We start from the raw sequence: 22,166 nt of genomic DNA on the forward strand, positions 1-22,166 counted from the left end.
ATTTTTATTAGTTACATTTTTATTTTAATAACAAAGACATAATAACGGTGTATAAAAAGTAATAAACTAATTAATCCGTCAGTTAGGTAATGAAAAAATTTTAGACACGTATTTTTTTTATTTTGTCATATAAGATAACAATACTTAGATAAAACTAATCAAAGTTTAGGAGTGGGAGCAAATACGTGATTTTAGCGTATAAAATGTACCTAGAAATGACGTCAAGCGATATTTCAAATCGATATATCTTCGAAAGTATTTGTTTCCGTAAGAAAATCAAAAATACGTGTCTAATGTTTTAAAATAATCTACAAATCAGACATTAAAATAAAAATTTGAGTAAATGAAGCGCCGAGCCGAGCAAGACTGGGATACCCAGTTCAGATGAATTAAAAAAATCTCAATAACGCTAGTATTGCACCCGGCATTTGGCAATAGACTCACTCTTAACTCATGATTAAAAGTCGTAATATTATGACATCTTAAGTAAAACTAAAAAGTACACTAACTGCCGCACTCTGAGACATTTAATGATTACTTAAACTATTCCTTAGTACCGATTTTGTATGGAAAACAATTGCTAAGGACACCCAGTCCTAAGTAACTCAATGAGAAAGTAAATTAAATGAGTCTGAGTACGGCGGTAAATATTATAAACAAACCGCCTTCATAATAATATGATATCGATTCCGGTATTCTTCTAAGTACAACATAAAAACTCTTTGAAAAACCCAACAAATCAAGTGTAGTAATGAATGATGATGATGATGAGGATGATTCATAGTCTCGTTGCTCAAGAAACGCAAGTTTTTTCAATTAAATCAATGTTTGTTCTCTTTTCTATTATTTTTTTACTGGTAAACGTTATAATGCAAAATATTTGTGGTATTTCCAATTAGCTTGATAGAATAATATAACTGCCTATGAATTATTAAGCGAAATTTTAATTATTATGTAATATGCATAATGTGTTTGAGTGTTTCTATTGATTGCCGGGTTGGATTCCTGGGCGAAATAAAGGTTTTTCGGTTTTTCCGAAATTCGCAACGTCATGCTTTTATACCTGAAAGGGTAGGCAGAGATGCACATTACGGCACGTAATGCCGCTATACAATGTACCCCCATGTCAACCCCAAGTCTCATGTAATAGGGGGTGAACCAGACTCCGTGCTACTACTGAGATGTTTTTCGAAAAGCCGAAAAATCCCTAACAGTACTTTGCCCGACCGAGTATCATATTCTGTTGTTGTATGATGTTAAGGTAAATAGTAATAAAACTGAAACTGTAATTCAGAGGAAATCGATAAGTATTGTTTATTTTTCTTCATAAATATTTGCTGTCTCTTTACAGTATAGTAGTAATGAAGTTATTCCCCTTGTACTTCTGCGTTTGTTTGTACAATGATTAATATAAACTAGTTGTTGAACTCTGCTTCACTTACAGATTAAAAAAGTACAATGAAGAAAATATTATCATAAAAAAATAAGTAAATAAAAAGTGTTTTAAATATGATGACGCCTTTTATTTATTTGTATAAAACGGTACAAACCAATGACAATTTAAAAATATAAAATTACATCCATCTATTACCGGTTGTCTTTTTTTATCGCGTTGGAAATCCTCATGGACTTCCCAAGTCGTGAAGACGACGGGGGAGCGTGCCGGACTCTTACCGGCTAAAACCATTTCGGTGTTCCTCCACTACCTGTGACCATCACCCGGGTCACCCCTATGGCAATACTCACACCCGGTGGCTTCGAGCTACCTCTATGTTTACGGCATGTCCCACCACGTCACGGTCCTGGAAGGCTGCTTCCCTTCCTTGAGTGGTACACGTGGAACACTACGCTAACGACTACTCCCACCTATACAGCAGACGTCTGACATTCCCAGTCAGTCGCCCGCAGGCCTCTCCTAATTATGAGATATCTGTCTTATATTTATTGACTTAAATAAATTAGGCAATTAACCCAAAAAATCTACACCATTCTCTAATCCTACAACAAATGCAAAAAATATCACGTCAGACCACCATTGACCATTATTACCGAACAAACATACAAACGAACAATTTCAACACATATTATATTACCTACTACAGATTTAATTTGTCAATTTCCGTCAGAGTAGCATCGTCAGTTCGTTAGCGGCGATCGGATATAAGAATACACTCGATGACGGATATTCGCTAGTTTATATTTTAAAACACGCTGTACGCGACGTCTCGTGGTTGTTCACTCACTTGTCGAAAGGTACTTGATACGTAGCAATGAAGTAGTGTACACGTTAGTGATAAGGACATCTTCTGAGATAAAAGTGTGAGTAAATAGTGTTCAGACAATTTGAAGGTAAGACGACAATTAATTGATGTGTTTTTTTTTCGTGTTGTGTGAGTGTGTTTGAGTCGGTGATATAGTGAGTGTTTTATTTTTTTAAATTCTGCTAATTAAATAATTAGGTGGTTTATGATTATCGTGTGATGTGTTATGTGTTTAATCAATAATGAAAATTATTTTTTAATAATGCGTTTACACAATAATGAAAATTATTTTCTCCTGGATTTAAATTTGATTATGGTCTTGATAAGCAATAATGATTATGGTGTATAATAATAACAAATAATGTGACAAAAACTGCTTTTTATAATAAGTTGGTTTTACAATAATATTGCCTTAAGAGTGACCTTATTTATATTCAGTGCAATGACGCTTTAATTGGAGCTCTTTTTATGTTTACAAAAATACGGAAAACTGGTTACTAATTATTAACTTATTACCTATAACACGAGTTTGTTTGTGATTTTAAATATCTTTATTTATATTTTTTTACTTACATTAAGCTATATTTAGGTATATCATTCATCAATTGGATTCATCTTCGAATCAAACAAACAATTAAGGAAATAAATAACGTTTTTCTCACAAAAAAACAAACATTTAGGAAGTAAAATATTTTCCTCTTAAATGTTTCTCTTAATTGATCTGATTTTTTGAAACGGAGGTTTATAGTAATAAAATTGATTATTGTTTTTTTTTCTACAATCTACAGATTCAATAACAAACGCATTTTTTAAGTAACTCGATAACTGAAGAGTTTTATACACACTTATCGATTAACTTTAGTACTAAAGATCGAGATTATAGGTTATAAGAAATCGATATCGAATTTTAACATTATGGGAAATCGGACCCGATGGTTCGATTTCCGGGACGGGCAATGCATTTATTATTACTTTTAACTTTTCGATTTTTCGAAATTTCTTAGTGCCAAGGAGTCTCTGATGATTGGTGAAAAGTGGGTGGTACATGCAATATGAATGTGCTTCTTGACCTAACCATACATACATACATGCATAACCTCACGCCTGTTTCCGTGTGGGCAGGTAGAGACTATGGATCGCCAATTACTACGAATATTTCGCTTTATCAACAATCAGTCTTTTCATGCATGCTCGTCGGTTTAGGGTACTTTCAATTGAGCCCTACCTTTAATATATCGGGAATCTTCTCTGGTGTTTAAATAGCGTGAAATTATGCCATACTGTGTGACATATTATGTTACAATACCTACGTTTGTTTTAGGTTTCAAATTAATAATGAATTTTAAAAACATGGTATCCAAATATGAGCGCTAAAATAACATAGTACGTAGAACGAAGTGATAGTAATTTACATTATCATTGAAGTACCTAAGTATATCTGTAATTATCTAAGCTAATATAATAAAACTAAAGAGTGTGTTTGTCTGATGGAATGGATGGCGCTAATCTCTTAAACCTGCCATTACACTTGAAGATATCAAATGGAATGTGAACTTATTATATAGGAAGCATATTATTTATATAAGGTGTTCTAAAATTATATACCACGGCTTTAAGATTAAGTTTGTGTTTGAAGATTACATTAGTGAATAAATTTCCTTCCCCGAACCAATTAATTGAGTTGCACATTTGTGTGTATGCTTTTAATATTTGGGATAGTGGTCAAATGAGAATTGAATCTAGAAAACTTACTATTATCTAGTGATTGCAAGTTTACTATTGCTAAAATGACACTAATACCTACCTACTTAGAAAGATTTTCCCGTTGTAACATTTTTACTGAGGTTATAGGTAGTTTCCACCATGTCAGCAAATACCCTATCTGTATACCAAATTTCTTCAAAATCCGTTAAGTAGTTTCAGCGTGATTGACGGACAAACATCCAAATATCGAAACAAACTTTCACATTTATAATATTAAGTGTGATTTATGTAATATGCTATTAATATCTAGCTTAATTAATGAAAAAATAGTAATTAAAAAAGTTATAATATCTAGTCTTAATTTCTAACTGTTTAGCTAATGTATTCAGGAAGTCTTATATCTTATATATACTACGTGGAAGGAAGTGACATTCTCGACGAAATAAATATATACTCGTAATAGAATAAAAAACGAAAGCACAGGTTCCGTTGAAAGGTTTTTTTCCCACGGGAACGCGGGCGAAGCCGCTGGTAGAAGTTAGTGTTTCATAAGATTACGAGATTTTTACGAAAATTTGGTGATTTCTAGAGTCAAAAACAATTTTTCAAAAATTTTTTCATATATAATAATAGTTTTATTTACATTAATTTTGACTAAAATAATGTAATGTACGTTATGTTTATATTTTCCCATCGGATTTTTAAGAAATATGTATACTATATGCTACGCCACAAAATATGTAATCACAATTTATAAAACATCTTCTTAGAAAACTAATGAAATCATTGCTCAACGCATACTTAAAGGTGAAGCTCTTAACATTACAACACTACAAATACAACAAATAAAAAGAACACCAAACAAACCAATATTTCTCAAACTATTAAAAAAAATACTCAAACTCTACACACGAAGTTATTCATTCAACGTTAAAAAATAATATAAGTTAAAATTTTCAAGGTTACACTTAACAAAACGGTTTCTATTTACCATGTCAGTGCTGTGTTAAGTAATAGCAACTTAACTGTCAAGTTACTCCATTATACGATCATATTTCTCCTGTTTAAAGTTGTATGACAAATGTTATGTCGAAATTACTATTATATTAATAGTTTGTTTACTAAAATAACGTAATATTTTCCTGAGTCCTTGAATGATTGCAGTCCCAGTCCAATTATTGGCCACATTATAAGATGCACCCTCATATCCTGTATGTTTTAGCTCATAAGTTCTATACTATACCGTGGCGAACCTCTTTACCTTTTATAACTACATATTTGTTATCATCTTGGCTGATATACGAAAAATAAGAGAAGTAATAAAATGAAAGAATGCGCCGAGTAGTTAATGCACTAACTGTATTTTTCTCTTTGAGCTAATTTAAACACTTTACAAATACGGCATTGCGCGCCACAGCTCTTCTGTAGTGAAGTTACATGAAGCTGTTCATACAGAATTTAATACTTGATCAAATATTTAATTATTTATTTTGTAATTTCATATTTTTCATTTTTCATTTTCGTTGACATATTTAGTTGTAATAATAATATGCTTCTGTGGACGAGTAACACTTGTAGTTTCATTTAAGTCATGTAAGTTATCTCTATACTGTATGTATCTGCAAATAATAGGTAGGTACATAGCCTAATTATCTAATCCAAAACCACTATATCCTAGAGCAAACCAATCAAACAGTAAATTAGTGCTCAATCACGCAACGGTACTTAGTTTACGGGCTTACAACAACTGATACATATGTACAGACAAGCTAATTAGATTTTCAACTTTATTATTTATTGTGTAAAGTAGAAAATACAGTAAAAAAATACAAATTAGACTAGGTTGAGCAGCTGCACCAGGCAGATAAAACTACTCTTTAATGTCAATAGATTTACAACTTAATATTTTAGATATAGAGTCGAATATTGAATGAATGATTGGTGTAGGTTGACTTGCTGGTGTCTGTACTATCGTCATTGAAGGCTGATCACTGAATTGCGGTTCAGGCATAGTTATTGGATGATTGTTTTACCCACAATAATGTAGAATTACCTGTATTGTTTCCTCAATATGTCTTCCTAGATTACTTTGAATACTTAGATCAGTGGTTCCCAACCGGTGGTTTGCAGAAAAATAATGATCCGTGAAAAAAAAAAAGAAAACACAAGGCTTTATTTTTTGAGACGTTAAAATAATCCATTGTCTTATCACGCCAAGGCTACACCTCAGTCCACTAAATACTACGGTTAAAACTCAAACAAAAAAGCTGTTGCTTAACAGTTCTGTTATATTTTATTACCCATCACTAAAAATAGCCAAAATCGGAGTTTCCCTTAGCGTTTGCTTAAAAACACCGTAAGGTATTCACATCCACAGCCTTTTAGTGACCACTACTGAGCAAAGCCTCTTCTCGCATGGAAAACGGGGCATTGGGCATTAATCACCACACTTGCTCAATACGGGTTAGCGATTTCAAACTTATAATTAGAAATTATAATTCTTCACGATGTTAAAGTATATATAACTGGGAAAATGTCACATTGGTACTTGACGTTGGTAGGTTTCGAAACCGCGCTCTCATACAAGAGAAGCGGGTCTTAAACCCTCAGAACACCACGATATTAGATCATAATTTAAGTTTACCTTTAACGTTATTATTGTCATAGGTACGGTAACCTACATAATATTATTAAAAGCAAACTCTTCACTCAATTATGACGTCACAAAACAATTAAATAATTTCCTCTTTCCTTTTCACAGGTAAACAGTGGCAATGGATGAATGATTCACACTACAACTTACATCTTCAAACAAACTTCAATCTTCACACCTTGATTATAAAGCTCAAATTGGATCGTCGAAATGGAGAAAACAAGGCCATCAGCGCCCCCCATTCACGTGGTTTCAGACAACTACAGTTCAAAGTAAGTGACTTTTGTTAATTTATTTAGAGCGATTTTAAAAGGTCGTCCACTTGTTTTAAGGTCTTATTTTGCAAAATGTCGATTGACGATTAGTTCATGTATGTGCTCCGTGTAGTGGGTTACATTCCCGCACGAAGCAAGCCTTTGTGTGATCCATAAATTGTTGTTTCGGGTCTGGGTGTCATGTACATGTGAACTTGTATGTTTGTAAACGCACCCATGATACAGGAGAAAGTCCTAGTGTGGGACAACGATTAAAGAAATGAAAGGAAAAAAATAATATGGACTGGGTTTTTTCTTTAGTGAACTCTATATATTTCAATCAAAACAGTGATCCTTCTAGGTAGTCATTCGTATAGTGTGCAAAGAACAAATCCTATTAACTACTTGCAAAGCAAATATAGAAATTATCTATCTTCTACAGAAACTAAAATAATATATAGGTATACCTTATCCTTTACCGATTTCCATCAGGGTAATCAACCTTCTAAGTAGAAGTTCGTCTAGTATGCAAAGAACAAAATGATCAACTATTTACAAAGCAAAAAAAAACACATTACCTATCTTCTACAGAAACTAAAATAATATATAGGTATACCTTTTGCCCCACATTATAGTGGTTTTACTACTGACGCACCAAAAACTCCCTAACCAACACAACACATTAGCGTACGTGACAAGCAGTGTCAATTCTTCTGACTGACGCATGACGGACAGACTGATAATACATCTATTTTGTATGTAGATAATCTCGAGTAGGTACTTCCTACTTGTATTAATTTATTACATAAAAGAGATTAAAGTAGTCCAGGATATTGTCATGCTAACGATTCATCACGATAGAAAAAATAATTTTGAAATAGGGTCACCTATGGAGTTTCTTGCTCGTTCTTCTTCATAGGAATCTACACTTTGGAACGAGCAAATAGCTTCACTAGAGGACTGACCGCCAGACAGACATTTTTAATATTATGTATTATATTTGCTTTGACATCCAAAAGTGCCATCCAATAGTTTTAACATTGACTTTGACTTTGAAAACATATTTTGAATTTTTTTTAGTACGTGTCTTTTATGACTGACCCATTACCTACCTACGTTTAAAAAAAATATTCAATAAAGTATACTAGAATTTTGACTTTAACTTTGACTTTGAAAACATATTTTGATCATTTTTGAGTACGATTATCTTTTACGACTACCTACCTGGGTTTAAACATAACAAAATTTTATTATTCAATAAAGTACCTATACTAGACTTTTATTACTTCTTTGCACCCAAAAACGTCATAACATAAACAAATATTATAGGTACAATTAAATAAAAGGTGACGAAAACACGTACACAGTTACAATTCAAACTATACAGATCCAGTTTACCATGGTCTCTCTTTGAAAGATCTTTCCACACATTCGACGGCCAATTTGTACTGGTTTATTAACTTAATATGAAGCTACAATATTTGTTGCACGGCAATGCAAACACGGACAGATGGTTCAAATTACATGTCTAAACAATCATCATGTCGATAAAACTCTTACAACTTTTTTTTGAGGGGGGAAATTCATGCAATGTCTTCTCCCGCCTTGGGTGAGGCAAAAGGAAGTGTCCGACTCTTACTGACTAAAAACGACCCCGTTCTTACCTCTGCTTATCGAGCCGGAGCCCCGTTAAACCTGCTAGGTAGTCCGCAGCTCCGGGTTTACAACTTACCCTTGCCTTTCGAAATACACATATAAAAGGGTAACTTTATTACCCTTTGTCCCGTAGCTATAATAGAAAGTCTGTTTTGTTATTATCCAAAAACATCAAAGAATGATATGCATAATTACAAAAGAAAATTAACATCAACCAATAGACAGCCATACTCAGAGTCATTCAATTTAACATAACATAAAAAGTTAGTAACGATTTTGTTCCTAAAACTATCGCTATAGACTGGGTTAAGTTAATCATTACATGACTGAGTTCAGCGGTTAATCCTTAAAGGTAATCATGATACTTATACTTTTTCCACTTCTGCGTTCATAGTTTCATATATCATTATCATCAACTTCATCATCATCAGCTGAGAGACGTTGTACAAAGGCCTCCCACTTAGTCCTTTACGCAGAACGACAAGTCGCCACCTGCATCCACTGTCTCCCCACGACTGTAACAATATTTTTTCACTCTGTAAGCATTCCAATCCACATAAGGATGACACAGATGTATAAGTTGCTAATTACTTTCAAGACCTTGTCTCATAGATAAATCATTATCATATCATATCATGTTTGTGACAATTTTTAATTGACGTGCAATACAATGCGGGCAAAACATCACTATTGTCTAAATATTCAGTTATCACCTTCATTACTCAAATGGTTATTACTCCTTGCAGTAACTGTGTACACATCTTATCTTCAAAGTTTGTACAGAAAATAGTTCTTTATATGTAGATATTTGTATGAAAAATATACAATGTCATCTTGAACACGTGTCGCGCGTTTCTTTGCGTTTTCTTCATGGTAATTGTTTTACAATTATGAGTAGCAAGACCATTGTCTCAAACACGTGTTACTTAATCTTAGTAATAAGAAGATAGTTATAAACTTAAGACATTCCTGTAGGATACATATAGCGGAGAGGAGATTATCTAATTGTGCACTTGTTACAAAACAAATCGGCCCTCCCCAATGATATTATAAGTGAAAATGTATGGATACATTATAACATAAGCGCTCAGAAAGTGGTCCATTAAAATGGTCGCGCCCCCCTAACGCGTAACGCATTATGTTAAAGGGAAATCCAGTAATGACGTCTCCTCTTAGTATTTTCTTCATATAAGCAAACTAGAATGAATTACAGAAACTGATTAATCGGAAAATCGGTAACAATGAAGTAGGTATAACAGTGAGATCAATTAATGAGAATTTAGAATAGTGCCTTTGCAAAAGACAATAAATAAATCAAAATACTGGTCCGCATCACTGTCATTGGGGAACGTTCCCAGAAGATTGGCCGCATTGCCACGTTGAACGGCAATGATTATCTTCTGACTGAAGAAATAGCCTATCTATAAATCCATTCGAATAGTTAAAATATTTTTCTTATGACTTATACCACGTCAGTTCATATCATATTGTTGACAAATTATTATCTATTGTCTCATCCTAACAATAGTTTCGTCGCCGTCACTAGACCATGTTCGCTTAAACAAACAAACAGACTGTGAGTTATTCTGCTGAATAAATCTGTGATGATGATCTGAAACAAAACATACGTAGATGTATTTTAAATTAAGTTTATTGAAGACACGGTAGAGCATACAGGAGGGTCCAGTAGGACTGATGCCTAATCCGGAGCTGCGGAATAACGGGTTTACCGAGGCTCCGGCTCAAAAAGCAGGAGTACGAATGGGGTGGTTTTTAGTCAGTAAGAGTCTGACACTCCCTCTCGCCCATGGCGGGAGAAATCATTGGATGCAAATAGCAAATAAATAGCTTCACTAGAGGACTGACCGACAGACAGCCGTTATTAAACCTGGTCTATTTGAAATAAATAATTTTGACTTTGATTTTGATGATTTCCCCAACTTAGAAAAAAGTTAAGTTTATAAATAAACTAGCTTTCCGCCCGCGGCTTCGCCCACGTGTAATTCGGTTATATATAGCGTTTTTTAATGATCTCGACAGGGCTTTTTCTTCCACAGGCTGAAATCTTGTTACAACTGGAATTAAATATAGCCTGTGTTACTCAGGGATGATGTAGCTTTCTAATGGTGAATGTTTGAAATCGATTCAGTAGTTTCGGAGTTTATCGATTACATGTGTAAACAAACAAACATATAAAAAATAGATTGTTCCTCTTTATAATGTTAGTATACATACAAATCTATATAGAAAAAGTAAAGCGAGACAAAATCATCGTCTCAAAAGAAAAAAAAAACAGGAGATATAGGGATTTAAAGGCGTGATGTTATTAATGTTATGCATGTATGTACATAATTATGTATGTTAAAGAGACGACTGAAAGTTGTCATACAAACTCTTTTTTTAAGGATGGGAAATCATCAAATGACCTCTCCCGCTCTGGGTGGAACGGAAGGGAGTGTCAGACTTTTACTGACTAAAACCCACCTGCGTTCCGGGGCCACGGTATCTCGTTAGAACTTTCCCGCAGCCCCGGCTCAGTTTATCCTGTTTCCCCCCTTGGGGGTTGACATTTCAAAAATCCCTTCTTAGTGCTCACTTATGTTACTAAAGGAACCTCTGTTCAAAATCTCAGACTCCTATACCGAGCGGTTTCGGCTGTGCGTTAATAAATCAGTCACCCAATCGCACCCCTAAATCACGATTGGAGGGTAGTTTGAAAAAACTTATAATGTCAAACATATTTACTTGCCTATGTACGTGTTAATGCCAAGTTTCAAGTTTATAAACCCAAGGAATAAGATTTTTCATAGAAACGTTTTTACCCCTTTTCCCCCCTTGGGGGTTGAATTTCCAAAAATCCTTTCTTAGTGCTCCCCTACATATCCCAAGGAACCTACATTCCAAATTTCAGCTGTCTACGACCAGTAGTTTCGACTGTGCGTTGTCTGTCAGTCAGTCACTCAGTAACGGAAGAGTTTTATATATATAGATTATTGACTATTAACATATGTAGTTCTGTTTAGCTCTTCTTTTGTTTTTTGTTAAAGGTCGCGTAATTCAAGATTACATTTTTCATTATCACATACCACACCCCTTTTTATTTACACACGCGTAACCACTAACATCACTAATATTACATAACAACTCACAATGTAGTATATAACAATGCGAAGAGAACCATTCAATAAAATATTAGAGGTTACCAGTTCAAGGTCAAACAGAGTAACGAATTGATCTCAGTTGACTTTACAATTTGCACTACATATAGACAGCTGATGTGCGATCGTTGACTCATGAGGAAACAATTTTGTTCTAATTGTTTAGACAGTTTTATTGTAAAGATGTCATAGGTACTTGTTATGTAATCTGTAGCGCTTGTCTTCTCCGGAGCTGCGGACTACCTAGCGGGTTTACCGGGGCTCCGGTTCGAAAAGCAGGAGTAGAAACGGGGTAGTTTTTAGTCAGTAAGAGTCTGACACTCCCTCTCGCCTCGCCTAAGGCGAGAGAAGTCATTGAATGATATTACCCGTACAAAAAAAAGCGCCTGTCTTCTGAAAACTAAATGTATGGGGATGACACTGATTGGTGTCAGATCATCATCATCATATCAGCCATAAGACGTCCACTGCTGAACATAGGCCTCCTCCAATGACTCCCAGATAGGCCGGTTGGAAGCGACCTGCATCCAGCGGTTTCCTGCGACCTTAACCAGGTTGGCTGTAGCGTCTGTTGTGCCGTAGACGTCCTACGCTGCGCTTACCAGTATTGGAGTCAGATAATTTACGTCAACCCTCTAATTTAACCTCTAATTTATTTCTACTTTCTTTGTAGAAAAGCGCTAAATGGCATTTGTCTAGGGGCTCTGCAAGTGTTCATTGGTTCATTTTAAAGAATTACCTGGACATGAAGTTTAAGTTACATATGTGTTGTATATTTAGATAAAAAAAATTTCTGTTATATCTCGAAGTCTGAAATTATACTCAGTTTATTGTAAAGGCTCTCTTCCTGATTGATTATCATATCATAAAATTTTCATATTCATGTTCAATTTAAATGTTTCAGAGAAATCAAATATGAATTTTACTGAGTACTTCAATTTTCTCATTTTATTAAACCTTACATACGTTGATTCCGATTTAAAATCGTATAACCATGGAATTACATAACCTATGAATGTAGTTACAATTTCCCGTTATAAAATGTTACAGCATTACATAACTCCGATTAACCAAGTCGTGTGATTTTAAGGTTTGATTTCAAGGCAAGGTAACCTCATTCACATAACGAAAGCGGTGTTCCACGTCGGTTTCCTGTTAGGCCATGGTATTACTCCGGTCGAGCCGACCCATTAGTACCGAAACATGGCTCTCCCACAGTTAATACTTTGAACGCCGTGGTGGTCACCGGTGACCGACGTTAGCGGAGGATTTGTCTTCAACAGTTTTCTATTGGCAGTCAAAGACTTAAGAAAGGCCAGCAACGTACTTATAACTTCTCTGGTGTAGCAGTTATCCATAGGTAGCACTGATAGTCACCGCTAGACTAAACAAATCAAAAATGCAGCCTAAAATAAAACTACCTAATCCGAAAATTGGAGAATCTATTACGGGTTAATTAACAATCTTTTCGAATCCAATTTAATATAATAATTATAACTAGATTCCTAATCGTTTTCGTCTGTCTAATAATTAATTTATTGGTGAATGCGAATGTTCGTGTGGATTTGTGTGTTATATTTAAATCGAGTTATTAATTTACACTAAACTAAATTAGCTACATAAACGGACCTCTTAGTTTAGAATGGTACATGTATGGTAGGCTATTATTACTTTACCTATTTTCACGGAAATTATGTATGGGCTCAGTAAAATATTTGCCGATTCAACGGTCTCAGTAGTAGCACGGAGTCTGGAATTGTGCCGACTATATGGCAATAGGCGCACCCCTATTATATGGGACTATACATAACATAAATGGTGAAAAGTGGGTGTACAATGGAATTACGTGCCGTAATATGCATATTACCGAATCCGGATATAAAAGGGCGTCACGACAAAAAGAAGATTAGTATAATCGCACCGTTGTCGTGTCTTAAAACCGAATAGAAGATTTTTCCTGTCCTTTAGAAAATCTTCTTTAACAAAAATCCATCTAATTAGTTATTCCCAACCTAATACGTGCACAAAGTCACACGCGGAGCTAATAAAGTAATATTCTAAACTTAATGACATTAATTAACACCCCATTAACACACTAACACGTGCACGAAATAGAATATATAATAAAATATGAATGAGATTGCATGATGCAATGGTAAATAAGTATTTCATCAATACGTTTGACGCCTGAACAATGAACATTGGGGTTAACACATATGATTCCTGTCAATAAGCTTACTAATATATGGTGTGGGTTATATTCGAGAGGACATCGTTTAGACAGTGAGAATCAACCGACATGCCACAGTGGTATAGTCGTGCATTAAAAATGTATGGTGATTTCTGTGACCAATTCACCAATTTCTGTGGACTAGGGTAAGACTGTTGCATAATCATAATTACCCTTAACCATTTTTTCTGTCTTTTTGGGGTCAAAATTGTTATGTGTTTAGATTACACGAAGCGCTTCGCTTCAAGCTTCCTTGTGTGAACTGCTAGGGAGTGGAACTCCTTGCCGGAGTCTGTGTTTCCTGATGGGTATAACCTGGGTGTCTTCAAAGCCCGAGTGAATAGGTTGCTTATGGGCAGACGCGCTCCATCGTAGGCCGCATCATCACTTACGATCAGGCGAGATAGCGGCCAAACGTCGGCCCATTTAACATAAAAAAATAATATTAATTAATTAATGGTTTAAAATGTTACCCCTTTTAGTTTTGACGGGGTTAAATTAATTAATTAATTACCTAAATTCTAATTGGCCTGTGAATCATACGTTTGATATATTGAAATAACAGTATGCACCAAAAATATCCAAATAATGTTGATACTAGTAATTAGTTTCTAATTATACCTAGTTCTAGGCCGATTAATTAACTACGACGAGTAATACTGGCCTATTTTTAAACAAATAAGTGTCTAATCTTACCGACTGATAATTTCTGTGCAAATTCTTTTGCGACTGAAAGGTATTGCTTTATTTCTTTTTATATCTACTTAATTGATGTGATTGTATACCTATTTATTATTTATTGTTTTTGGTAACCCAAGAGCGATACTGAAGTCACTAATAAAACAAATGGGTAATGACTACAATAGAGAAAAGTCTTTGTTCAGCAGTAGACATTACAGCTGACATGATCATGACAATCTACACCAATCTGTGTCAGCTGTTAAATTTTCCATTTTATTACAGTGCAATAAAGTTAAAAATCCATTAAACAAGACGGGTTGACCTGCGTATGTCTACACACCACGTCAATCTACACCAATCTGTGTCAGTTCTTAAATTTTCAATTTTATTACATTGCAATAAAGTTGAAAATACATTAAACAAACAGGATGGTTGACCTGTGTACGTCTACACACACACACTCACACATGTTTTTCAGTTAACTGAACAATTTAGTTTAATTCTTAGTAATTACGTTTTACCTTCACATGGTATTTTAATTGGCGTATAAAAAAGATTATCTTAATGTAAGATAAATGTTTAATAAGCCTTGTCCTGTATATCTGTACATAATTATATTTACATTCAACATTTGTTTTTTTATGTTTCAGAATCGAGCTAGCTTACAATGGATCTAGAGAAGACTTGGAACCTTATATTCCATCTCAACATAGACCGATAGCTTCTAATACATCGTAAGTATACTTTGTCTTATTATTTGTTAAGAAGGGAATAAGAATCAATTCATGAGTGTGTGTCTATAATTAAAATGTATCACCACTTGACAGAAAACCAACATGAAACAAGGTCGTTGCGTGAGTGAGGTTGCCGGGGCCCAATTACCTTCCCAATACCTCAACAACCCTTAAATTCCTAACCCCCAAAAGGTTGGCAACGCATTTGTAACGCCTCTGGTGTTTCGGTTGTCCATGGACGGCGACAATTGCTTACCATCAGGTAATTCGTCTAATCGTTTACCGAATTACCGGATGAAAACGACAAACGGTGAAGAAAAACATCGTGAGACTTAATCCCCACCTAACTGGTGTTAATATAACCCACCCCTAATGAAAGGCCAACAAAATCACTTACGAAATGTGGGTGTAAAGGCATCTAACTCAAAAGACATACTTGAAACAGGGAAAATTTAATTCGGATTTGGGTCAGGCCTACGCAAAATTCCTATCTTCAAGTACTAAACCTAGACAGTGTAAGATTAGGGTCTCAGAACTAGTGTTTCATTAAGGAAGTGATATCAAATGTTAATGAGTTATAACATTAGATTAATTCACATTATATGTATGTATGTATGTAAGTAGGTCGTGGGATTAAGTGCTAAGTTATGTCAAGTCATAATATTTTAGTACGTAGTGTTGTGTGAACTAGTTTACATGATGAACGTAATTTAAGTGAAAATTATGGAGATGAATTGTGACGTAAATAATGCTTATGATATTTCAAATTGATGAATGAAATTGTGCTTCCTCATCATGCACTCAGTTTACGTAACATATTGTAATAAATAGGAACGATTTATTCCCGAAATACTGCGCTATTTGAAGTTCTATATTATAGAAAAATTCATAACGAAAACCACAGCAGTGGCCTCTACTTGGAACGACTAGACTAAAGACTGGGTCAATAAATTAGCACATTATTGCGGACATAAAAATGACACAGATACATACATAACTTCACGCCAGTCTCCCATGCGGGTAGGCAGAGACAATGCACCGCCAATTACTCTGAATCTTACATACATCTTTCGCTTCATCAACACTCATCATTTTTTTCATACATGCTCGTCCGTTAAGGGTACTCTTAATTTCAAAGTGATAACATTATTATTTTGTTATCAATCATTATAACACAAACAATCAAACCATTTTCATTTATTTAGTTTAAAAAAAACATACCGGCCGAATTGAGAACCTCCACCTTTTTGGGAAGTCGGTTAAAAAATAAACAGAGTGTAATATAATATTTCTTTCTTAAATTTCCAGGAGTTTCGGTGCGCTCGCTCACCTCCTAAAAGCCTCGCTGGGTTCCGGAGTGCTGGCGATGCCGCTAGCCTTCAAGAATGCCGGTCTGGTGATAGGCAGCATCGGCACGTTACTCATAGGCTTCGTGTGCTGCCATGTTATACATGTTTTGGTAAGGATTTCTTGTAACTTCTTTGTTAGTTAGTTTTCAGACTGATTGACAGACAGACATTTAGTTTTTTTATTATTGTAACATTTGCTTTGACGTTCAAAAGTGCCTCACCGGTCTATTTGCCAGTGGGGGTAATTCATTATCTTTTCGTAACAATAATGATAATTTAGTTCAATGCTGAATTACATTCAAGTACAAAATATGACGAGCGCGTATTACCTGCAAACAATTTTATGTGCGATATACATGTCGAACTAAATTCTTCAAGCTATCTAAGAGATCTTCAGTCAGGACGGAATAAAAAATTGTTCTTTATAAACAAAGTTAGCGAGTTACCCAGAATTAAAATAAAATATTTATGTATGGTCTTAATATTAATAAAAGTAGATAAAAAAGACATTGATGACAAACAACTTGTGCGACCCCTTCGAAACATAACACGTTATTGATTCTTTCCTTCACTATTTATTTTTCTCCTCATAAATAAATACAAATCCCATGGCTAAACGCCGCGCCGTACAGGAAATACAGTGACATAGAGGAAAAGAAAAAAAATTACCATAAGCGGCAGATTTTCTCCCAAGCGACGTTTTATGCGAATGTTACTTTTATTGCGAAAGATAAATTCGTTTATGACGTCCTATGTTCGTTTGTGTAAACATAAAAACGTATGTTTATGTACTAAATAACAACTGAGTGGTGCCTTAGGTCTCGTTAGAATGATATTGTCATTATTTTGTACTAGTTTTTGGCCGCAACTTCGTCCGCGTGGATTTATTCACTGTGATGATTTTTGGCGGAATTTATTCACAGCTATACCGTAGATGGCAGCTATAATGTAGCATATAAATATGTTGATCCAACTTGTAAGTAATATTTATATGTTTAAGTTAAATCCATTCGGTAGTTTTTGAGTTTAGCACGGACATATTTTTGACTTTGAAAACGATTGTAGATCACGCACTAAGTATTATTAAAAAATAAACAGTTTACAGTTTAAGCTTTCTTATGATTTTATTCTATGTAGATATGAGACTAAAACTGACAGTTGTAGGCAAATTGAATATTAGGATTTTATAGTGTTTTTAGTTTCAGTTTGTATAGTTTGTTTAGAAAATATATTTTTAACCAACTTAGAACAAAATATCTACTATTACTCAGTACATGAATTGCGCGAATAGTCAAAGTTTGTTAAGAAGAGCAACAATCGTTACTTGGCAACAGGATTTCCCCTTATTGCAACGGAACTAAAGTATTTACAGAGGAGATTGGAACAAAAACAAACCTTAATATAAAACGGTACTACAGTTATTTACAGTTCAACAGTTGGCAAAAAGTTTAAGTCCGGGTCGTTTGACTATAAACATCATTTGTTTGATACTGTTATAGTATATTGTAGAATACTCATTATTGTAATTTCAATCATGAACTGGCCCACTGGCAGTATAGTCGACAACACTGTATTGGATACTCGGTTGCCATTTAAGAAAGAAAAAAAAGTCTTATATGGTTGGAAAATCTAACTGTTGACAAAGCATTGACTATCTCCCATGGAAAAGTCATAGAAGATTTTTTTCTAAGCACATTTAAAATTAGAAAACCTAAAAATATTGGAAGTGTATGGATCAAAACGAAAGTAATCTTAACGTATATTACCTGTACAATGTTTTATTCGCGACCCAATTATCGCAAGTTTATAACTAGTTAGACACGTATATATAGGTAAGGTAAGTATATACCATGAAGCAAGTATAAAAGAGGTGATGCCATAATGAAATTGTGCACTGAGACACAAAAAAACGGCGCTGCCCAATGATATTATAAGTAAAAAGGTGTAAATAAGTAAATTATAAGCGCTCCGAAATATGATAAAATGTGGACAATTGGCATCGTTTTTGTAGTATGGAACCGCTAGACCGAATATAAAGAGAAGTGTGGTTTGTGTAACGCATTTTATTAAAGGGAAATCCAGTTATGACATCTCCTCTTTGTATTTCCTTCATAGTATTTGTATATAAGCAGGTAATAAATGAAACAATCTCAGTACAATAACCACCTTCTATATTTATACCCATTGTCTACATTTGCGTAAATATTTCGTCTTATATTGTTTATATTTCAATGCCAACAATTACTTTAGTTGCTTTGGCAACTTGTTTTTTGTTGTGCAAATTCTCTGGTAATTTGTCAAAGCGACTTTGAGGTCATTAACCTAATATGTACGTATGTATTGCGCTTGAAACAATTTATAACAGCTGATGGAGTTAAGTAACGTACAAGACAATAAAAAAATACGTTGTAAGACCACAGATTTCGTGGTGACTAGATACGTTATACTTCATTGAAGTTAATAGTAGGTGCTTTTTCTATAGTATTGTTTTATAAACAATTTAATGCTTTAATAGTTTTTATCTTAATGTATTGCTCAACTAAAAGACATTCAGTTAATGTATTTTTTTGGATTTAAGCCTTAGGATACACGTATAGCCTTCATTGTGAGAAGTATATCCTAATACACATATCATATAAACTATTATAATAATTAAACTTTCAATCACCAACAAAGTTACATTTGATCCTTTAGCTTGCCACTTCTAGTCTTTCATATATATCTATGTACCTAGAGCATTCTAAGATGGAACTTTTCAGCACTGTTACAGAATATATAATGGATTACCTACTCCAATAATACAGCTACATTATTTACTATGACACAAACTTGTTGTGTGTAATAGTAAGCGATGATGATATATTTTAACTTTACAAGTTAACAATTGCCTTTGAAATAATCTTAAAAATAAAACTAAACATTTTAAATAAATGTTAGTTTCAAGTCTTACTTAACATAAGTTTATCATTACTTATATAAAAAAACAACATTAGATTGGAAAAAATATACGAAACGACTAGCTACGGTACTTGTAACAATACAAACAATGTTTACCTAGATAAGTAATCTCAAACATTGTTTTCCAAATATGCGTGTAATTCGTCTGTAAAGTTTATAAACACACCCAAACTACCGTAGAAAACCCTAGTGAATAAACTATAAACAAAGTACAAAGAAGAGATGCCACAATGTGATTGTGTTATGTGACACAAGAACAGCCTGCCCAATGATAAGTATTATAAGTAAAACGTTTTACTTCATAATATCATTGGGCCGTAATATCTTACCGTAGATAAGTTATGAGCGCTCAGAAATTGCACATTATAAAGTGGACAATTGACAACGTTTTTGTAGTATGGGACCGTTAAATGGAAAATAGAGATGGGCGTGGTTTGTAACGTCCAACGCACCCCTTAAAGTGTTACGCATTAATTTGAAGAGAAATCCAGTTATGAAAACTCCTCTTTGTATTTGTTTCATAGGGAAACTAATAATAAGATAGTCGTATCTGCCAATGGCCTCATAGCCGAAAGCCTCGACCAACACCTGAGTAGGCTAACATTAGTTGGTTGGGTCAAGGGCCTCATGCACCGCCAATAGTTTGGATTTCTCCCATTACTGGTAGTACTACTTTTTAAATTTTGTAAATGTTTTTTTTTTATAATTTTTTTTTGAAAATATAATGTTAATGGATTAGAAATTAATAAAGTATAATATACGACTAACTTCACTACATACCTTTATCAAAATCATTGTGACCTTGCAAGCAAGTACAATGCACTGTGCACTCTTCTAATTCAAACAGGGACCATTTCTTCGTATTCCTTAACTCATCCATTTTAAAGTTTTAACCAAATTTACTTAAACTACTGAAGTTATATTGAGTTATTTGTGGTAGACATTGTTTTCTGTGATAGATGGGGTATGCAACTTCATCAAGATAAATGGTGTTTCTAGTGTACCCGTTGATAGTAACAAAAAGAGTTTAATAAAATAAACGCCTAATCTATTTTTAGTAGTTATCTTAAAGATCAAAGCCAAGGCAAGACAGTTTCAAAGGTCTATCAGAGAGTTTTAAAAAAATATTTCGACAATCCAAGAATTTATTCATCCCCATCATATAGATGGTTGGCAGGCCACAAAACTGTGCGTTTGTCGCGAAACTTTCTGCCTCGTGTTTGTGGAATGAGCGTTGTTCGTAATTGTGGAATGAGCTGTCGTCGGCGGTATTTCTAAACCGATACGACCTTCAAACCTTCAAGAAAAGAGCATACTCCTTTTTAAAAGGCCGGCAACGCACCTGTGATACCTCTAGTGTTGCGGGTGTCCATGGGCGGCGCTGATCGCTTACTATCAGGTGACTCGTTTGCTCATTTGCCATTCTATAAAAAAAGATCAAAAAAATACAATCCAAGAAAATAAATTCAACCCATTATTGTTGGTGACAATACAAATAAACCAAACACCAACAGAACAGAAACATTACTGTTTCTGTGGTTACCCACAGTAAACGTTACGCGTTAACTCTGAGATAAAACTATTATATTATGCAATACGCAACTAACCGAGTTCGTGGTTCCATTATCCATGGCGCTTCGGGTAATTGAATGCCATGACACTTTCTAATTACCATCATTAAATATTTGATGTTATGACATCTAGTGAAGTTATTACAATTATTTTATTATGTAATTGTTATTATTACTGGTTCTATTATTGTTATTATGATCTGTCTTGTTGATCGAGTGGCCGCAAGTGCGACTGCCAGACTCACGCATCGGCTTCGATTCGCGGGTCGGGCTAAGTATCGCTGAACTTTTATTGGTTTTTCGTAAATTTCTCAGTAGTAGCACGGAGTCTGGAATTGTGCCCATTATATGGCAATAGGCTCACCCCCTATTACATTACATAATACAAATGGTGAAAAGTGGGTGTACATTGTATAGCGGCATTACGTGCCGTAATGTGCATCTCTGCCAAGTCTTCAGAGATAAAAGGCGTTACGTAGCTATTATTGTTATTGAATTGCTAATCTTTTCTCATTTTCACGCCTTTTTGGTAACCCTTTTCAATGAATTTATTGTTATTTATCTATTGAATAATGATCTAATTACTTTGCCTGACTTATTAGATGATGAATCACTAACACAATTACTTATGGTTTCAAAGACAATACTTCGGTTACGTAAAGTAATATTGGATTTTCCACCTGCATAGTTCTTCGTAACAACATAGTCTGACTAATTAAAAAGCTCGTACTCTGTAGTCTATAACTTGACCTAAAAATTGGGTTACCTACATTTAATATGTACTACGAATATTGTCATTCTCATTCGCATTCGCGAATACTCACACATTTTTGAGATTCACTATTTTTAACGAGTTCGCTATTTTTAATGTGAATATTTCAAAGATGAACGTGTTAAAATTGTCAATTAACAAAATAAATAAAATAGTGATATGATCTGTGCGTCAAGTAATCTGCC

The 22,166-nt window shown here is 34.3% G+C and overlaps 1 protein-coding gene across 4 annotated transcripts in view; it reads left to right on the forward strand.

The window, feature by feature from the left end:
• LOC118263727 (proton-coupled amino acid transporter-like protein pathetic) overlaps window positions 1-22,166 on the forward strand; it is a 72,359-nt gene that overhangs the window by 32,421 nt on the left and 17,772 nt on the right. The window contains exons 1-4 of one of the 4 annotated variants that reach the window (XM_050705592.1): window positions 2,153-2,416; window positions 6,727-6,890; window positions 15,248-15,331; window positions 16,640-16,790. In XM_050705592.1, the coding sequence (XP_050561549.1) occupies window positions 6,829-6,890; window positions 15,248-15,331; window positions 16,640-16,790 (297 nt within the window). In that variant the 5' untranslated portion in view covers window positions 2,153-2,416; window positions 6,727-6,828. Of the gene's footprint in view, window positions 1-2,152; window positions 2,417-6,726; window positions 6,891-13,932; window positions 14,063-15,247; window positions 15,332-16,639; window positions 16,791-22,166 lie in introns of those variants that run through there. The other 3 variants (XM_050705590.1, XM_050705591.1, XM_050705589.1) reach the window with 3 other exon arrangements.

This window comes from Spodoptera frugiperda, chromosome 27, assembly GCF_023101765.2.
Source record: "Spodoptera frugiperda isolate SF20-4 chromosome 27, AGI-APGP_CSIRO_Sfru_2.0, whole genome shotgun sequence".
Lineage (NCBI taxonomy): Eukaryota > Metazoa > Arthropoda > Insecta > Lepidoptera > Noctuidae > Spodoptera > Spodoptera frugiperda.